Raw genomic sequence first — 20,572 nt, 5'->3', positions numbered from 1 at the left:
GTAGGGGATGAAAACCTGCTACTTCAGAAAGAGTTCTTGCTGTTACTCAATTTCTCCATCTGTAAACTGTCCACCTCACCTGATTGTGGCTACAGCATTTTAGTTTAAATGAAATTTCCTATATAACTTGTAAAGTGGTCAAGTGTTTTTCAAATGTAAGGCCCCGTAATAAATTTGAGGAGAGGGAATGACCTCTCTCCTCTCAAGAATTTTCCTTCAGGACTTGGCTGGCATCTATTCAGCAAATATATACTAGCCATTGACTTTGTGTCAAGCACCATGCTGGGCTCTGGAGCATAAAGAATAATAAAACATGACTCTCTGTCTTTAAGTAGCTCACAGGCCAGTCTAGCTGTGACTGTTAGAACTGGGCATATTAAAGTCCAGTCGTCAGTTTGCATTTGACAGTTGAAGTATAGTCTCTGATGCCTACAAGGAAAGGACTGTTTTAAGAGGTACTCACCCCAAATGTAATCCCTTCATAGACAGATTTTTCTTTTCCTGGTTTTTAATCAGCTAAAGAAATTTTGTTTCTTGTCAAGGACCTGAGACATTTTTATAGGAAGCTATAAGTTTTGCTTCAGATAAATACTTTCCCTAGGAAGCACACATAAAACTTTAATGCCATCAATGGAAAACTATGATTCCCTTCCCAAAATCATCTCATAGGCATCTTTTTTTGCTGTAAAATGTTTAGTGAGATAGATGTGAAACATATAAAAATATCCATATTGATATCACCTCAAGCGTTCATTACAAATACCCACAAAACCCACCGTGAAGAAAGTAATATTCTACTTTGACAGTTTTTGATATTTTAAAAATAAAAAAAAAATTGGTAGTAGTCAATGTAGGTTATGTTACACCTTAGAAGAAGAGTAAAGAAATAACCACGAAATAGCAACATTTAGCATGTTCCTTTCCTCACCTATCAGTCACAAACAAGGAGAATGCAGCACAAAATTTATTTCTCCAAATATGATGCTTAAAGCACAGTGAAGATAATTTCCTCATCTCTGTTGCATTAGAATTGCAAGATGTCATTCTTGTGACATTTAAAGGTTGTTTCATAGAGAACATCAATGCTCCTTCAAATGCTTCCTGAAGAAGCTGTGTTTAATCCAAAACTTTCTCCTCTTATCAAGCCTCAATATCAATCTCATCTTCTCTGTAGATAATCCTTTGCTTTCCACTTTTCTTGAGCTCAGGAACAGCTGACCTGACTTTCTATTCATTTCCATCTTGAAACATCTTGTATAGCCTTGGTTTCTTCTTTCCATTTTGAGAAAGAGAGTCAACTCGCTCCTCCAGAGTTAAACCCTGCCTTTGGGATCTTGAACTCAGAATACAGGAGTGCTAGACTGGGAGCAGAGGATGTGGGTTTGATGTTCAGCCACGCCAATTTCTAGACACATGACTTAGGTTTTTCAAGGCTCAAACCTTTAGTTATAGAATAAGAAAAATAACAACTCATCTACAGTGTTCTGGTAAGGACATACTTAAATAAGTGTAAAACTGTGTTGTAAACTAAAAAGTGTTACACAGATGTACTTTATTATCTCTATAATATTCTTCTAGCACCTGCAAGTGTTTATCTCATCAGTTGTCCCTTCCTCTGTCTTTTCCAATATCACCTAGGTTTTTTAATCCTTTCTATCAGCTTACATTTTATTTTATCCCCTATAATAAAATTAAAAAATAGCAAATATAAAATAATTACTTTGGTTATATTTACCCTTTAAGTTACTATGCATTTTTTTTCCTATTTGCTGGGAAACTTAAAAAATTTTTCTTTTCTCTACATATCTCCACAGTCCAATTTTCTTAACATCTTATATTCTAGTATCTTCATTCTATCATCTGAAACTGCGCATGAAGCTTTTTATGAGCTTTCATTATTCTTACTTCCTTACTTCTCTGCGGCGTTTGACACTGTTGACAATCACTATAACTTTCTAAGGTTTTGTGATATATATTTGTTCTTAGCTGACAGCTTTGACTTAGCATTCACTTTCTCTTTTTGCTCCCACCCCTAAATGTAGGCGCTACCTAAGGACATGCCTTGCTATTCTGCTCTCCCTATTTTCTTTCTTGGCAAACTCATCCATTCTCACATGCTCATTTAATTATAAATTCTGTAAAGCTAACTCTCAAATCTGTCAACTTCTGTATACTTTGCCTTGACTTTGCAACACATTTCCAGCTTCCTTAGGTACGTCTTCAACTTTCTATGACCTTAAAGATTACCGAGTCAAGTTTCCATTCTGTTCCTCAAATAAGAAAAGAAAGCTTATAGTTCCTGGGGTCTTCTCTTGCAGGGCCAGAAAATTGATCAAGAAACACAAGTGTTTCATCAGGTCTAATTACTATTCAAATACCTCATTACAGGATTAGTGTGGGACATTTTGACCTTAAACAGTTTATGTACAAATTCCTATCTTAATTTAGGAATTCCAGCAATTATGGTTACTCAAACCCAAATAGCTTTGTCTAACCAGTTAAAAACATGGACTATAAAATTGCTTGAACAATTAAAATACAGAATTTAAAAATATAAATAAAGAATTTGGCTGACCAATTAAAATAGAGAAAAATTACAAGATTGGGATTGCATGTTGCTGGACTATGAAGTAATGAAATGAAGAGAAAAACGTAGTTAAATCTTTGACAATGTAGTAGTGCATGCAGAAATATATTTTAGTATTCAGGCACATCATGGTGGCAATAAAGAAGTGCTAATCATTCTGCACCAACATTTTGATTTCAATTTTAGCATATTTGCAGGGTAAACCAGTGGCTAGTTTGAATAAAATATTTTAAGAATTTTTAGTTCCTTAAGTTTGAATTTTTGCAGATGTAGTGAAAACTGTTAAGTTTATTTTTTAACGGTAATCTTAAAAATCTACAACTACCTTTTCAATGGTACTTAAAACTCAGTTTTATTGGTACTTAATACTCAAATTCTGATCAGTTGGATCAAAGTCTTTCCTCAACATTATCTCACATTCTCAAAAGAATCATTCCTAGTATCCAGAATCCGTTAGTGCTGAAATCATTCAGCCTTATTTAAACAAATCTCATAATTGGTTTCCTTTTTTAACCACATTTCTGGTTGACTAGAACAACAGTGAAACGATTGGTAGTCATGTACTTAAGATAGACATCACTAACTGTGACAGTATAATCATAGCTTAAGTTGTTGCACATTTATTGCAGTAGTTACCATAGAGATTTAAATTTGGCTCTTTAATAAAAAGTACATGAATTTGATTTTGAATGCATTTATTTTGACTAGTAAGGTGCACTGGCTTTCCTAACCGAAGGCACATATATAGAAACAACAGTTTTGGAATTTTGTCCCAAAAATCTTTTTTTTTTTTGTGAGGAAGATCAGCCCTGTGCTAACATCTGCCAATCCTCCTCTTTTTGCTGAGGAAGACTGGCCCTGGGCTAAGATCCATGCCCATCTTCCTCCACTTTATATGGGACGCCGCCACAGCATGGCTTGACAAGCGGTGCGTCTGTTCGCGCCCGGGATCCGAACCGGCGAAACCCGGGCCGCTGCAGCGGAGCACGCGCACTTAACCGTTTGCGCCACCAGGCCGGCCCCTGTCCCAGAAATCTTTAAGGGATCAAATATAGGTGTACAAAAAATAATAGGTTAAATTTCTTGAGTTTTTAATGGATACTCCATTAACTCTGTCACTTGAATCCCACTTCTGCAAAATACACATTTAATGGTTTAGGGAGACGTCATTCACGTAATTTTCAAGGGGGAAAATAAAAGGTGGGGGGATTAGATATTCCAGCTTAAACTCTGGTACGGCTCCAAACACAAAGGAGGACCATGAGGGTATAGATTTAAAGTTAGAGCTTGCCAGTATCTAGCCCCTGTTCCTCTGCTGCTGTCTGCAAGACTCTTGATTTTTAATTTATAAATTCTTCCCTGACTATCCCAGACCATAGAAATCTTTTCCTCCTTTGAACTTAATGCACTTTATATCTGCACCTTCAAATGATACCTAAATCATATTGTACTCTCCAAACTGACTGAGATCAAGAGCCACATCTTGTATATACACCATCCATAGTGTCTAGCGCAGGTCTAGCTACATAAACATTTATATTGATTGATGGGTAAAATGAGGGTAGATTGATACCTGGCTGATACACAGAGGTAATCTGAAGTATAATGCAAACATTACAAAATGCATTAAAGAGAAAAACAAAATTTATGGGGAAAAAAAGCTCCTCCATTATGATAATATATGTAAAAGAATTCTATGAAGTGCTATTCAAATGTAAAGCTTCATCAAAAAGTAAACTCTTAGAGAGCATAGCCAGGCCTATTTTGTTCATTTCTACATCTCTAGTACCTAGTACAGTGCTTGGTACATAGTAGGCACATATTAACTATTTGCCGAATAAATCAATCAACAAAATATTGTCCTGTGAGAATAAATTATTTCTTAACCCTTGAATAAGAAAGCTTTCCCTCTCCAAAAGCTTTAGGATATTTAGGATCCTATAAACTTGGAATGAGAGAATTCACCTCATCATTTCATAGTTGCCTAAGGCCTTTTGCATTTACTCTATTTTGCATTATGCTCTATCTTGAATGTTCCCCCCTGCAAATCCTTGCACAGCTGGCTTCTTCCTGTCAGTCAGGTCTCAGCTAAAATGCTTTCTTCGAGGTCTTCCCTGACCACTCTAAGGTAATGCAGTGCTCCACCTCTCATTTTATTTTCTTCAAAGCACTTGTCTTTATCTGAAATTAATAGACTATTTTTCTCGTTCACTCATTTATTGTCTATCATCTCCCTCTAGCATAAGCTCCATGAGACCGGGGACTGTCTCTATCTTCTATACCTCTGATGCCCAACTACTAGCAAATATTCTTAAATTAATTTGTAAATTCTCTGAACTAAATTTATTTGCAAACTTTATTTGAATTTAATGGCAGGTTTATCTCAAATCAAATATATATAAATGATGCTTAAAATTTCAAAATTAGAAATATTTTTGGAAGTTATTTACTTCAACTTTCTTTTTCCATAAAGAAAAACTGGAATCTTAATTCATAAAATAAATAGTCCAAGTCAATTCATAGCAGCACATATTTAGATATAAAAAGAAAGTTAAACATTTCATTATCAGAATATTTTAGGCGCACTTCAAATGTAAATCAGCAGGATAATTGCCCTAATTCTCAGCGCCATTTTGTATGATTAAGTACACTTAATGGGAGGCTTTAGTAAAATCTGGCCATGACAGAAGGTGTCAAACTTTTCTGTGCAATAATTCCAAACACATTAACATTCTTCACAGAGCTCTCTTTATCGCCAAAAATTCAAAGAGTTAAATTGAGGTCCTTCATATGTAGGATCACAAGGATCATAAATATTTTTATAATGTGGATACATATGAGGTATCTGTGCATTAGCAGAGAAGGATCAGAAAAGAGTGACAGAATTGGAGTGTGTTTCCCGAAGGTAATATTTCAGATATTTTTCTCTAATAAAGATCATTGGTTTCTTAATGTACTGAAACTCACTAAAAGGCAGGTATACTTGGCTTGTTGCTATATACAGGGAAATCCCGCTTAGTATGCTTGATATATGCCTGTATTTGTTAAAAAAAAAAAGCATCGTCAAAATGTTTTTATCATAGTTCGGAAATCAATAGTTTCTCTTTCATGTACCTTTATTTCCATTCAATAGTTTAATTCAAGAAGACAGAATGAAAAGTCGGAGTGATCACCGAGTAAAATTTATTTCTAATGTGAATTTCTGAATAAATCCTGTAAAAATATCATTCACCTATGCTTTATATATTAATGCAAATGAAAATATATATTTTACATATTACTATTTTAATATCACTTTCATTCCATTTCTTCATCTTTTTTATGCATTTAATTCCTATCCATCTTTCAGGGTTCCATAATTTCCTAATTCTCTTAATTATCTGAGTCCCAACTCCTTCAGAATATCTGGTGAGTACCTCTCAGCACTCATTTGCAATAGAGACCATTGATGCTGTACACTTTTTTAAATCTATATATTTATTGTCATATTATATCCTTTACAATAACTGCTACTAGAGACATTCTGGGTCTTCATGAACATTTAATTATTCACATTCACATAGACTCACATACACATAAATTTAGATGGATAGATAAACGGATAAAATAAGCAGAGAGGAGACAGAATAGGTTAGATATTAGATAAGTATATTTGCAGATTGATAAATACAGTGTATGTCTACATTCTCCTGAGAAACACTCACATGATAAGATTTTGTGAGGTCATGAAAAAGAAGCAGTGAATGTTATTGGTTCAAGAAGGCATTAAATTATGAGTGGTACTGACAACCCAAAAAATTATTTTTCAAAAAAAATCATTTTAACATATGAGTAAGTGAATGTAATAAAGAATCAGAGATTAATCCAAGTTCTAGTGTACCTAAGTCTCCTAGGATGCCTCATATTTCTAAAAACATAAGTATTGCTCCATATAGTATGTTTCCAAGGTGAAGCATCACATCAATGACTATCCAACACATGTCTATTCTCATAGTCTGGTTTTGTGAACCAGAAAGTTTTAATGAAGAGGGATAGTTATCAAAATTACCAAGGCTTAGGCTGTTATAATTTTAAAAGCAAAACAAGTTCTGCTAACATTTGCTAACATTCTCCTAAAGTTTGATTATGTCTAATTTACTTATTGTTCGTTTGTTTTTTCTAAGGGAACATATGAAATCAGGTAATTATTGTAGTTAACATTCAAAATAAAATTTTAACGCATTTATTTTGGAAAAATAGAGTGCTCTACAGACACCTTAGTTAAATATCACTATATGGTTCCTACTCACCTAATGCTTTAAAAATATTTATAATAAATATGACACAGTCTTTAGAAGCAATGTCTCAGTTACCTCTTACCTGGAGATATTTCATTCTGTGATTTCAATTAAACAAGCCCTTCTCTGAATAAAGAGGTATGTTTAAACAATAGTTTAAGGCAGAGTAGCGGCCCAGCTGCCAGAAAATCTAATTGTAAGCACAGAAGCTAAAAATTCAAGCTATTTGCAATGTGTTTAAGGCTCACCCTACACCAAATAAGTAACCAGAGAGAAGTCTCCTGGTCCGAATTATTAATACTGGCTTATATTCTCTGATGGAGGCTATACATGAACATGATCTCAGTTTCTGACCTCTTAGCGTTTTTTAAAAAAGAGGTTAATAAGTGTACAAACTTTCAGTTATAAGATGAATAAATCCTGAGATCTGTACAGTATATGATTATAGTTAATAAGTATTATATACTTGAAACTTGCTGAGAGTAGATGTTAAGTGTTCTCACCATACACACACACACACACACACACACACACACACAAAGGGTGACTATGTGAGGTGATGAATGTGTTAATTAGCTTGACAGTGGTAATCATTTCACAATGTATATTTATATCAAATCATCTTGTAAATCTCCAATATACACAATTTTTATTTGTCAATTATACCTCAATAAAGCAAGGAAAATAAGTCTATGAAATCTCTATATTTACACTAAGAGAGTGTTTTATCATATTTAAAGAAAAGTGTTCCGCGAAACCATCTCCACCAAAATTGTGGATAACACACGAACTCAGTTAGATTAAGTTCACTTATTTGGAATATTTCTACTATAGTCTGGTTTCCAAGACCAGCCAAATAAAACAAGAACAGTCAAGTTTTATACACTGACAGACAATCCACTATGCTCTGATTTGCACGACTTAAGTTTAAAAAAAGGAAAAGAGCTCTAACAGAAATAACTAGATTTTTATCTAAATTGATTTCTGTCCAAAAACATTATTATGACTGACATTTTCACTTGTCCGAATTTGTGTGTGAACATTTCTAGAAAATTCTTTACTTCCTTTTAATACTTTCAAAAACCTGGATATTACAATTCTCCAAAAGTCTACAAACTTCTTCACCTCATTTACCATACTATTCTGTCCAATGAAAACCTCTGCCTTTCATCTTTCCATTATTTATTACGTCAGCTCTCATTTCTTTTCCACTTCATTGCTTGCCCAATTTGGAAATAAATAGCTTTCACATCATAAGACATTTCACTTGGTTATGTTCTTCAGATAAATTTACTGCTGTTTTCATTGTCATTTGGAAAGAAAAGAAAATTGGGGCATTTAACATAAATTCCATCCTTTTAATTAAAACATTAGTTACTGACAAAACAGCTTATTTTTTAAGAGTAATGATAAAAAAATTAATATTTCCATAGTATGGTACAGTTTATAAAAAACTTCAATAAGTATTATCTCTTTTAATCCACACAGTTGTCTTGACAGGTAGATTGTTAGAATCAGATTAACAGGGGTATTTAAAGTAACTGGGTTAACATATATTGAGAATATGGCCTAAAGTATAGAGGTCAACAGTTGACTACATACCATGAATTACATTTTTCCTTTGTTTGTCTCTCTTTGCAAGCTGCCTGCAGGTGTGTATATGAGTTTTAAGAGCTGTATTGAAGTGTAATTAACATATATTGAACTGCATATATTTATATTATACCATTTGATACGTTTTGGCACATGTGAAACCTGTGAGGCCATCACCATAATCAAGATAATGAATATATCCATTATCTCCAAAAGTTTTTATATGAGCTTTTGTAATCTCCTCCTCCAACTCTCCTCTCCCATTCCAATCCTCTGTCCCTAGACAACTTATTTGCTTTCTATCACCTATAAATTAGTTTGCATTTACTAAAATTTGATAAATGGACTCATACTGTATGTGATCTTTTTGTCTGGCTTGTTTCATTCAGTGTAATTATTTCAGGATTCACAATGTCGTAGGGTGTGTCAATAGTTTGTTAATTTTTCTGAGTAGTGTTCCATGTATGGACAAACCATAGTTTATTCACCTTTTGATGGTCATTTGCATTGTTTCTGGCTTTTGGCTACTGCAAATAAAGCTGCTATGAACATGAGTGTACATCTCTTTGTATGAACATATGCTTTCTTTTCCCTTGGGCAAATACCTGTGAGTTGTTTTCCAGAGTTATTGTACAATTTTTCATTCCCACTTCCATTTTATGTGCAGTTTTTCTACATCCTCACCAATGGGGGCCTTTTTAATTTTAGTCATTCTAATAGATGTGTAGTGTTATCTCATCAGGGTTTTAATTTCATTTCTTTAATAACTAATAAAGTTAAGGATTTTCTCATGTGCTTATTTGCCATCTGCATGCCTTCCTTAGTGAACTAACTGTTCAAATCTTTGAGCTATTTTTTGAGTTGATTGTTTTCTTATTATCAAGTTTTGTCTTTTGTTTTTGTTTTTTTTGCTAGATACAAGTCCATTATAGATATATTATTTGCTAACAGTTTCTTCCTATCAGTGACTTGTCTTTCCAATCTCTCAACAATGGATTTGAAGAGCAAAAGTTTCTCATCTTGATGAAGTCCAATTTATCGATTTGTACTTTCATAGGTTGCCTAATGAAAGATCACAAAAATTTTTCTCCTATGTTTTCGTTTAGAATTTTACAACTTTAGGTTTTATATTTTGAATTAACTTTTTATATAGTGTGAGGTATGGATTTAAGATATTTCTGTCCACATGGATATCCAGTTGTTCCAGCACTATTTACTGAAAATATTGTCCTTTCTCCACTGAATAGCATTTGCATATTTCCTTAAAATCAGTTGTCGATATATGAGTGGGTCTATTTCCAACTTTGTTCCATTGTCTGTCTTTATGCCAATACCGCCCAGTCTTGATTATTATATCTTTATATTTTGAAATCATATACTGTTAGTTCTCTAACTTTTTTATCAAAGACTTTTGTTTATTCTATGTCTTTTGCATTTCCAGATGGATTTTAGAATCAGCTTGCCAGTTTCTACAAGAAAAAGACCCACTAGGGTTTTGATTTGTATTGTATTGAATCTATATTTATATGGGGAGAACTGACATCTTAAAAATATAATATTGAGTCTTCCAAATCATAAACATGTATATCTCTCCAGTTATTTAGGTCTTTTTTACTTTTCCTCAGCAATATGTTGCAGTTTTCAGAGAAGAGGTCTTTCTATATCTTTTGTCAGATGTATCACTATATTTGATTCTATTTTAAATGCCTTTTTATTTCAATTTTTGATTGTTTGCTGCTAGTAAATAAAAATACAACTCATTTTTGTGTAGTATTCTTGTATCCTGCAAACTTGATAAGATCACTTGTTTTTTTAGCAGTGTTTTTAATAGATTCTGTTGAATTTTCTAGATAATCACGTCGTCTCTAATGAGTTTTTCTATTTTCCAACATAGATTTTGTTTATTGCTTTTACCTTACTGCACTGCCTAAAACCTTCCACCATAATGTTAAGTAGAAGTGTTAAAAGCCAACATCTTTATCTTTTCCAGATATTAGGGGGAAAGCATTCAGTCTTTTAACATTAAATATGATACAGGCTTTTTCATAAAAGTGAAGTTCCCTGCTTTAATGTATGCTCAGGGCTTTTTCTTTATTTTTATTTTTTAGTCAGGGGTAGAATTTGGGTTTGTCAAATAGTTTTCTTGCATCTATTCGGACGATCATTTGATTCTTCCTTTTTAGTTTGTTAACATGGTGAATTACATTGATTGATTTCTGAATGTTAAAGCAGCCTTGCATTCCTGGGATGAACCTCACTTAGTCGTGAAGTATATTCATTTTACACGTTGAGGAGACTGATTAGCTAAAGTTTTATTTAGAATTTTTACATCTATATAGGATAATTATGAGGAATATTGGTTTTCAGCTTTCTATTCTTATAACATCTCTGTCAAGTTGCTATTTGAGTAATGTTACCCTCATATAGTCAGTTGAGAGGAATTTCCTCTTCAATTTTCTGGAAGTTTGTATAGAACTGTTCTTATTTCCATCCAAAATATTTGGTAGAATCCACCAGTGAAGTCATTTGCCAATGGAGTTTCCTTTGTGAAATGTATTTTTCAAACTACAAATTTAATTTCTTTAGTAGATATAGGGCTATTTGGTTGATCTATTTTTTCTTATGAGCTTTGATAATTTGTGTATTTAAGGAGGTTTTATCAAAGTTGTCAAGTTTATTGGCATAATGCTGTTAATAATACTACTTTATAATCCTTTAAATATCTATAGAATCCATAATGATGTCACATTTCTTATTCCCAGTATTGGTAATTTGTGTCTTCTCTCTCTTTTTCTTGTTAAATGTGGCTAGAAATTTATCAACTTTATTGATCTTCTCAAGGAAACAGCTTTTGGTTTCATTGCTTTTATCTAAAATTTTCCTCTTTTATATTTCATAGTTTCTGCTTTGATCTTTATTATTTCCTTTCTCTTACACACTGTGGGTTTACTCTCCTCCTTTTTTCTAGTTTCTGAAGGTGGAAGCTGAAGTCATTGATTTTAGGTCTTTCTTATTTTCTTTTTTCTTAGATAGATGTTTAGTGCTATAAATTCCCCCTAAGTATTGCTTTAGTGGCACCACCAACTTTGATATGATGTGTTTTCATTTTCATTCAGTTAAAAATATTATTAATTTCACTTTTGACTTCTTCTTTGACTAATGGGCTATTTAGAAGGGTATTATGTAGTTTCCCAATATTTATTCTACCCCATACCCCATAATCAGCAGGCTGGAGAGTACACCCACTTGTTTGTCCTTAGTGAGCACCGGGCAATGAGACCTCTAATCTTTCTGAGTTTTTTTCCTGGAACTTGACTCATTTTCTCACACAAATGCGCTGATCAGTACTCAATATTTCCCGAGTTCTCTGTCTGTGCAGCTCTCTCCTCTCCAGTATTCTATCCATCAAACTCTAGCTGCCTTGGTCTCCCCAGACACTCAGCTCCATCTCCTAAACTCATGGAGTCCACTAGGATTGCCTAGGTCCCCCCTTCTGTTGCTGAAGCCTAGACACTTTCTCAAGGGAGTAAGCTGAGGCAATTGTAGGGCTCTCCTTGTTTGTTTTCTTTCTCTCAGAGACCACTATCCATCATGACCTGCTCTCCAAGTCTTGAAACTTTTATTTTATGTGTTTTGTTCATTTTTTTATTTGTTTATGTTTGTGTTTGTGTGTGTAAATCGAAACCTGTTACAACAAATCTAGATGCTATATTCTTTTTTTTTAAAACTCAATTGTTTTATTTTAACTTCTTTATGAGTGTGTTGTTAGTGCTGTCGAATTGATTCTGACTGCTAGAGATCCTGTACACAATGAGTCTGTGTAGGGCAGAGTGGAACCCTTACTGGTCTTTTTTTTTTTTTTTGCACCATCCTTTCATCTTCCAGCACTATATCAGACAAAGCTCCAATGATTTTCATAGGGTTTTCATTGCCATTTTTCTCAGAAGTGGGTAGCCAGGGCCTTCTTCCTTGTCTGAAAGCTCTGCTGAAACCTGTCCACCATGGGTGACCCTGCTGGTATTTGAAAAACTAGTAGCACAGCTTTCAGTATCACAGCAACATGCAGCTGCCACAGTATGACAACCGACAGATGGGTTGTGTGGTCCCCTGACCTGGAAATGACCCTGGGCTGTGGTAGTAAGAGTGCTGAATATTAGACCACCAGGCCTGGCTTTTATGAGTGTAGGTAAACATTTTACACTCTAGGTTCTTAGGATGTCAGTACTTATCTCAAAGGATGTTGCAGCTGTCTAAAAAGAAAGTGTTTTATTCTTTTCTAAAATTTAATCTTTTTGCTGGGCAGGGGAGTTTGAGAACCACCGCTTGACTAATACTTAGAGCAGTAGTGCTTTACACAAATATTGCATATTCTGATTTTAAAGGGCTTTTCATGTACATTCTCTCATTTGATTATCTATGGCCAAGGCCATATTATTAAGGGCAAGATTGTTATTAAGTGATGCTCAGGAATATCATGATTGCTCAAATTTGCACACCTTATAACCACTACAACAATAACAGCTGCCATTTATGACACACTTTATGTGTGGTAAGTGGGGTGCTCAGCACCATATACACAATCTTATTTAATCTTCCCCCAAAACACATCAGGAAAATGCTACAATCTTTCCTATTCTAGATTCTAACAAACTAGAGCTTAGGAGACACGCTATCTTACCGAAACTCACACAGCTAATAATGGCCAGAGCTGGGTATTGAACCCAGGCCGCCTGCCTCCCAGACCATGCTTGTAACCATTAGTCCACCCTTCATGGCAGTGGGAAAGGCTTCTGAACTTCTTGCTGCCTTCTGACTTTTTTTTCCCATGATCTCAATTGATTCAAAGATGGCAGATTAACTCATTTTAAAATGGATAAAATATTGTGCACTCTTGGGAATATTGCTCCTGTGCTATTGCTCATGAAAGGCAAGGACTTTCTAGGTGAAGCTGGTTGGGTGGCACTTATGCTGACATCAGGGTATTATTTCAAGATAGAAGATACTTTTGATAGGAAATTCATACTATACTGGGTTCATTTTGTCATCAATTATTTTATATGGATATTCATTTCTGAGTTCTTCCTATCTAAAATTTCAACCCTTACCAAACTCCAACATCTACCCTTTCACATTCCTCTTCCTTCCTTATTTTTTCTCGTTCACACTTATCACTAATATATTAATATATTTTACTTCTCTTTGTTTATTGTCTGTTTCCTTCACTAAAATATAAGTTCCATAAGGACACACTGTTTTTTCTGTTTTGTTCACTACTGTATCCCCCCACATCTACTAAGTAAGAACTCAATAAATACCAGTTAAATATATTAACATTTGTGTTTAGGCAGTGTTCTTAGGATTTATGTTATTTTGATGATTGTTGTGTAGTGGAATGGAGAGCAATATCTGACACTAAGTTTTCAGGAGCATTAGGATCTGCCTGTACATATTCTCACTGCTAGTGGACATATATTATTTGCCAAAAGAGGCTAAAGCCTATAGGAGGAAGATAAGATCACTAGATGAGACAACCATCTCAGAATTGTGGAGGAAGATCACAATTGCATGTTAGTTTCTCCCCTCCCTCCTGATAACACAATCAGCTGTTAGGACTGTCATGTGATGGAGGGATAAATCTTAATGGGGAGGTAGTGGTGTAGTAGTTAGCAGCAAAGCCACTGGTCTCAGAATGCTGGGATTCAATTCTTAACTATTCTGCTTACTGGCTCTATAAATATTAGAATTCACTATTATTATATGCCAAGGATTTTTATCCTGAGACTTCAAGAGATTCTTCAACCTTTTGAAACTGTGTTCAAACCTATTGTGTGTAAGGGACTGGATGCATCTTTCTCGGGAGGTCTATAGTTTTCATCAAATTTTCAAATGTCTGTCAGTACTTACAATACTCTGGGCTTCAAAGATCAAGTGATACTGTTATGAACAAATCTGCAAAACTGCATTGCTTTCAATTGGCTTACTAGGGCCAGCCAGAATCCTAATATTTTGCAGGTCCTTAAGATTTCTGTGTTTTACTTACCCTCAAACCTACATAGACCAGAGCTACAAAACAATAATAACTTCACTATCATTATAATCACCTTTTCACAGTTGAGGTTAACTGATCTGCCTATACTAACATGACAGAGACAAGAAAACCTCATACATGAATTTATAAAAGAAATGATCACATTTTATTTTCAATAATACCTATGTATCTCTCCCATAGGAATGTGGTTCTTTGAGAGTAAAAGCATCACGCCTTATTCATTTTTGTAACCTCAGCATCTGGAAAGTGTAAAGTACATACTATATGCTCCATATATTTGTTGTATAATGATTGAGTTGGGTATTAGACTCAAGTCTTCTGATTATAAATCCTCAACATATTCCCATTTCATTAAGTCACACATCTTTTCATAAAATTACTCTGGGGAGGGGAGTCTCATTCTGTTGCTAAAGTACTGTTACAGCATTTTCTCTTACTCAATATCTTCCTCAGCTAGGGTACTGACTATTAAGCAAACACTCATATTTGTATCATGGAAAGGAAAGTAAAACATGAATAAAGAGTCAAATAAAGAGCACAATATATATTTTGTTTCTATTGAAAGTATATGGAAACTAAAGACAATGATATGTTTTAAAACATTTGAAAAACAGTCACTTATGAGTACTTTATTTCTTAATAATCTCAAACAACCAATCACAGAAAAACTCCTGTGTCATTTTCTAGGGATCTGATCATTTTTATGGCCACTAGTTGCATTCACTCCATACCCCTGGTATCTGCATCACCTACCATATTCTCAAATCTGTCTTTTTGATATATTTATACTTCTGTTGCATTTCCTGATCACGTTCCCCTGGTTTATTACATTATTCGACTAAATGGATGGATAAAGAGCATCCATTCAACCTGGGAGCGATGTAATGAAAATAAGGGGGATCCATTGGCAGAGAATTAAGTTGAACAGGTGGAGGAAAAAGAGGTGAATAAGAATCTTAGGAAAGAAGAAAAAAAGATATGTAGTAGGTTTAGAAATAATAGCAGGATTGCTATGTTGATTATTTTTTCTTACGTAATCCCAGTGCAGCAGCCAAGGAATATTGGTTAATAAATGCATAAATACTCTCATCATCGCATCTAACGGTAACAGCAAATTGTTTTTAAGCTTTTGAATACATTTTCTTTCCTTCCTCTTTTCTTTTCCTTCTTTCTTTCTTTATCTTTTTTCTTCTTCTTTTTGTTAACTGGCATGCCTTATTTTCTTCATCTTGAGAACTATACTGAGTAACAAGTTTGGGTCCCCAAATGTCCCCAAAGGTTGTGCAAAGAGGTATTCATGGGCCTGACAGCAAGAAGACATTCCTGAGTATGGGACTGAGTCTTGTGGGACAAGTTCCATCAGACTATAAGTGTATAAGCAAATACAAGAATAACAAAATCCCATTAACTAATGATATTCTTAGACATCTGGCTATAAAGAAGGTTTATAGGCAAAAAAAAAAAAAAAAATTCTATGACAAGCCTTTCTATTGCTTCAGAGTATCCAAGATCCACTAAATCCACATCACATAAATTCAAAGTAATTCTTATTTTCAAATTGGTCTTCTAAATTCCATATTATATAAAACAAAAATAATTATTTTTCTCCAATTTTGACATTTTATTACACAAAATAAAAAATATTTTACTATGTTAGTGAAAAACCACTTTACTTTCTAAATGAGAAATTAAAAGGTATAACTCTTGAACTTCATAGATAAATATATCTAAAATCTAATAATTTCATTAAAACAATAAAGTGTTAAATTCTAGGAAGGAAAAAACAACAGTAGTATTAATTCATTTAAAAAAATGATAATATGTGTAGTTTGAAGAAAAAAACTGTATGATAGCACTTATCATTTCTTAGCATGAAGGACACATTTATGTGTCCATATTTTAAGTTTCTGAATATAATAAAATCTTAAAATTATTCTTATGCTTCCTAATGTCATATATATGCAGGATTAATCCTTAATTTTCATTTACTTAGAAAGCCATTTAAGAAGTGAATTTGCAGTTTTCAAACTAATTCATCAAACAATAATGTCTGTGACTGTGAAAAATAGTCATGTTTCTTGCAGAATTATCCAGAATTCCTATGACCACAGGTCATTCTCAAAGTTATTTTATAACAACTTCAGGCAGCACTTGCAAATTCAGATAACATAAACACTTCCAAATTTCAGTTCAAAAACACAAAGTGATTTTATACGGTAATGCTTTATAAAAAATAAAACCCTTCATTTCAAAAATTGAAAGCCCTAATAATATCTTTGTACTATGAATAAAAGAATTATTTTTGAAAACTTTAAAAATACCTATAATTTCCCATTTAACAGTAAATATTGCATGCAAAAGGACTCTAGCAAAGCTTTAAATAAGTATTGAAATAATATGCATCGCTTCACAAAAAAAGATTTGACAGTAAATCACTGGGTCTGATATGTGCATGCTACAGCATAGTATGTTCAGCATCAAAAAATAAAGTAAAATGAAATTACCCTAAAAGACATTTCAAGATTCTCTCCACCCCAGATATCCATTCCTGCATCGTAAGTTCCTATCTCTTCAAAGTAGTTTCTGTCAATAGAAAATAGGCCACCAGCCATAGTAGGGGTCCTAGTTGAAAAAACAAAAAGAAAAGAATATCTTTTGAAAACAATGTGTGGCGTTTAACAATACTATAGCAAATATATATGAGACATTTTAAATTAAAAAAAAAAGTACTTAAAAAATCTCAAACTGGAAACATAAAGCCAAGGTGTAAGAGGTTTTAAAATTAATAAATAGCATTTTATTTCACATTTTCTGTAAAACTCAATTTAGGTTAGTATGTGTTTTTCTTATAGGTGACCAAATAGATACATGGAAGGAACACTGGCCACTTAGGACTGGGGCGTCTACAATCTTTCTGAAAGGCATAGTGAACAGAATTTAGTGCTCTTAGCATTATTCTTGAAGAGATTAACTCGTCATGAAACTCCCAGTTGTGATCTTTTGTCACCTAATTATAAATCATTTTAATGTGAACTCTAGAAAATCCTGTGGAAATGGTTTCCCTATGAAAAGATCTACAGCCTATTTAAAGATGAAAAATATTAAATGTTATAAAATGTTTATAGCCAATAAGTATCTAAGAATAGCTACCTAAGTATTTTTTAACATAAGAGCTTTACATCTAATTGTTTATTCTTCTCTTTACTTAAAATGATAGAATTAACCATAGAACCCTATGGATAAACATAAATTCCAAATGCTATTCAGAGGTTTAGAAGGACATTTGGCACAGATTCTAAAACTTTTTCCTAGGAATAAATGTCTTTTGGCTCTCACATTAGAAATTTCTCTATAGGAACTAAGAGGTCAGTTGTTTTAACAGGATCAATTAATTATTAATTAATTTAAAATGATTAATGTCGATGGTTAATGTGTGAACTGTACAATTCTTTCTATATAAGCAGTAAGAATTAAAACTAAAAAAAGAAAATTCTAGCTGTTCACAAATGGATCCATCTATACTGGCAATGATTATTTTTGAATGTTAGTTGTAGTATAGTGGTTTTCAACCTTCTTAGCACATTAGCAGCACCTGAGGCACCTTTAAAAAATAATTTCCATGCTTGGGTACCACTCTCCACAGAGACAGATTTAATTGTCTGGGGTGGAGCCAGACCTTTGGTATTGTGTAAAGTTCCCAGGTGATTCTAATGTGCTGCTAAAGATGAGAAACACAGGTCTAGTAATTACATTTGGAATTCTCATCCAAGTAGTCTGAACTGTTAAAAAACCAAATGTTTTGCTTTTCTCAAAATTACATTCTCTTCATGCCACAGATATGTTCATGTCTTCTAATTGAACAGTGTACTTCACTGAAAAACCCCCAAGTCATATTGTACTTGGATATTTACCATATTGCAAAGTTCCCTATTTCTCCCAGTGCTCTCATTGTTTTATACTCAGGTAATTAACTGTCCATCAGTTGGAGTAGCAGGGCCTCGCTTTTAGTCTCAGAGCTGTTTTATTAGTTCCAATCTTGCTGGGTACCTATCATGAACAGTATCATTGACCTTCTGAGTTATAATGAGAAATACTAACAAAGCTAAACAGACGGTAATTATGGAGTAGCCACGACCCTTACCTGATTGGGGTTTTGGAACTCTAATGGCAATACTAACTATATAGAAGGTATTACAGTGCCAGACAGTCAATTTAATGAAATGAGGAACAAAAATTGCTACAATTATCCTATCATAATGCAACCAAGTGCTTAAGAATGTTAAGTGATACATTTTTAATGACCAGTTCAGAGTGCCTATCCACTTATCTATTTACCAATAAAAGTTCTAATGCACTTAAATACACATATTGAATTTCATCTAACAGTTGATCATAATTCTTATTAATATGTGAGATATGTATAATAATTGGCTAAAATAAATTATATATTTAACATAAAATGACTCAAAAAAGTTTCACTTGAAAAGTGAGGAAAAAATTGTAAAAATTACAATTCCTCAAAAAAATCGTGTATTGTCTGAAGACAGATGCTCCTAGAGAGATTTTTTTGTATTTGCAATGTCAAGTTAGATCTCTCAAACCATCTCTAGGTGTGCCTTAAATAATATCTACCGCCATAGCCAGTCTATGCAACACGTTGTGTTCTAAGCTAACTGCTTTGTAATGTCCCTAATGAACTATTTATATATGCCTATGTGAACTTTAAGCGTTCAGGCTTCCAAGAAAATTAAAAACCTTGATGATAGTTGAATTAGCTGAGCTTATTTGCTTTTTAAGGTTGTGTCTATACAATGTCAAACCAACCAACCAATTCAGTTTTGTTGGGGAAAAAATAATCAGCCCAATGGCTGTGAACATTACCTGCCACACAGTAAGTAGGTGAAGATGAACGGAGTTAATAAAAGCAAAGCACGTAGCACAGTGCCGGGCACATAATAAACAGTTAATACAGTTAAGTGACACATTTTTGTTGTTGCTGTTGACGTTCATCATTCAAATAAAAGTTTTAAGTGCCCTTCACTTAATTTAAGCTCCCCCTACACACACTCACATTTTGGATTTCAAAATCATTTGGAACTACTTCATCTCCAAGATGTTGACCACTGAAATCTGCCTCTCTGAATACAACTTTCTATTTTCTAGCCCCTCCCATTTCAATCCTGTGGAAGTTACTTTTTATCCTTCATTGGTGATACTGGTTCCTTAGCTACTCCATATTCTCACATAATAACTCTTTTCAGGAATTGTTTGCTTCCATCCTCCCACTCTCCTTTCTGAGATTCTGGCATGTCAGTGAAAAACTAACTTAGTACCCTAGATTCTCTGTCTTTGCCTTATCTGATCCAATTCTCTTTTTGTAAATATCTGTGCCTGGGTAAACTTAACCTTCATCTCATCCACTTCTGCTCTTAAGACCCAGAGAATCATTGCAAAAGTAATAAGATGAGGTCAACTGGTCATACTGCAAGTCCATGTTATTAACTTTCTGCTTTGTCCACAAACAGCCAACAACCCTGTTATCTATATTTATTTGTTCACCTATCTCATTTTTAACTGAATCTTTTCTAAAAGTTCTGGACTATTCTCAAGATTAAGGCAATGCATAAAATCCAAACTCACTCAATCATGAAATCTAAATTCCCTCAATCTCTATCTCAATATGTATTTTCTTGTAGCCTCTTCCTCTTGTCTCAGAGGAAAGAATATTTCCTTTCCTCTCATAGTGGGCTAGTATTCACTCTTTTGCCCTCAGCCGCCTTTTTACTGACTACTTTTTCAGCCACTTGCTCATTGACTATCACATTTATGTTTTATGCCTTTGATTTCTAGATTGTCCCCTTGAGCTTACAAAACTGCTCAATTAAGTTCTATCCTAAACCAAAATACATCTTCACTCCATCCTACTACTCATTCAAACTAGGGACATATATTTTCTATTCTCTTCACTGAAAACTTGATTGAAATGATACTTTCTACTACTCCCTCAACTCCTCTTGACCTTCTAAATAGAATTGGGGTCCTGCTCCCACCTCTACAATAACTTCT

At 33.7% G+C, this 20,572-nt stretch overlaps 1 protein-coding gene across 11 annotated transcripts in view; it reads right to left on the bottom strand.

Moving 5' to 3' along the window:
• The window catches only part of GALNT13 (polypeptide N-acetylgalactosaminyltransferase 13), a 919,989-nt gene that overhangs the window by 153,054 nt on the left and 746,363 nt on the right, over window positions 1–20,572 (bottom strand). For all 11 annotated transcript variants that reach the window (XM_087435225.1, XM_087435227.1, XM_087435224.1 and 8 more), the window contains one exon: window positions 17,011–17,128. In XM_087435225.1, the coding sequence (XP_087291351.1) occupies window positions 17,011–17,128 (118 nt within the window). The remainder of the gene's footprint in view (window positions 1–17,010; window positions 17,129–20,572) is intronic.

The sequence above is a fragment of the Ceratotherium simum genome, chromosome 9 (assembly GCF_057802395.1).
Source record: "Ceratotherium simum simum isolate JZ-2026a chromosome 9, ASM5780239v1, whole genome shotgun sequence".
NCBI classification, from domain to species: Eukaryota; Metazoa; Chordata; class Mammalia; order Perissodactyla; family Rhinocerotidae; genus Ceratotherium; species Ceratotherium simum.
The sequence above is the reverse complement of the archived record's forward strand: the minus strand, read 5'-3'. Positions and strand labels throughout refer to the sequence as shown.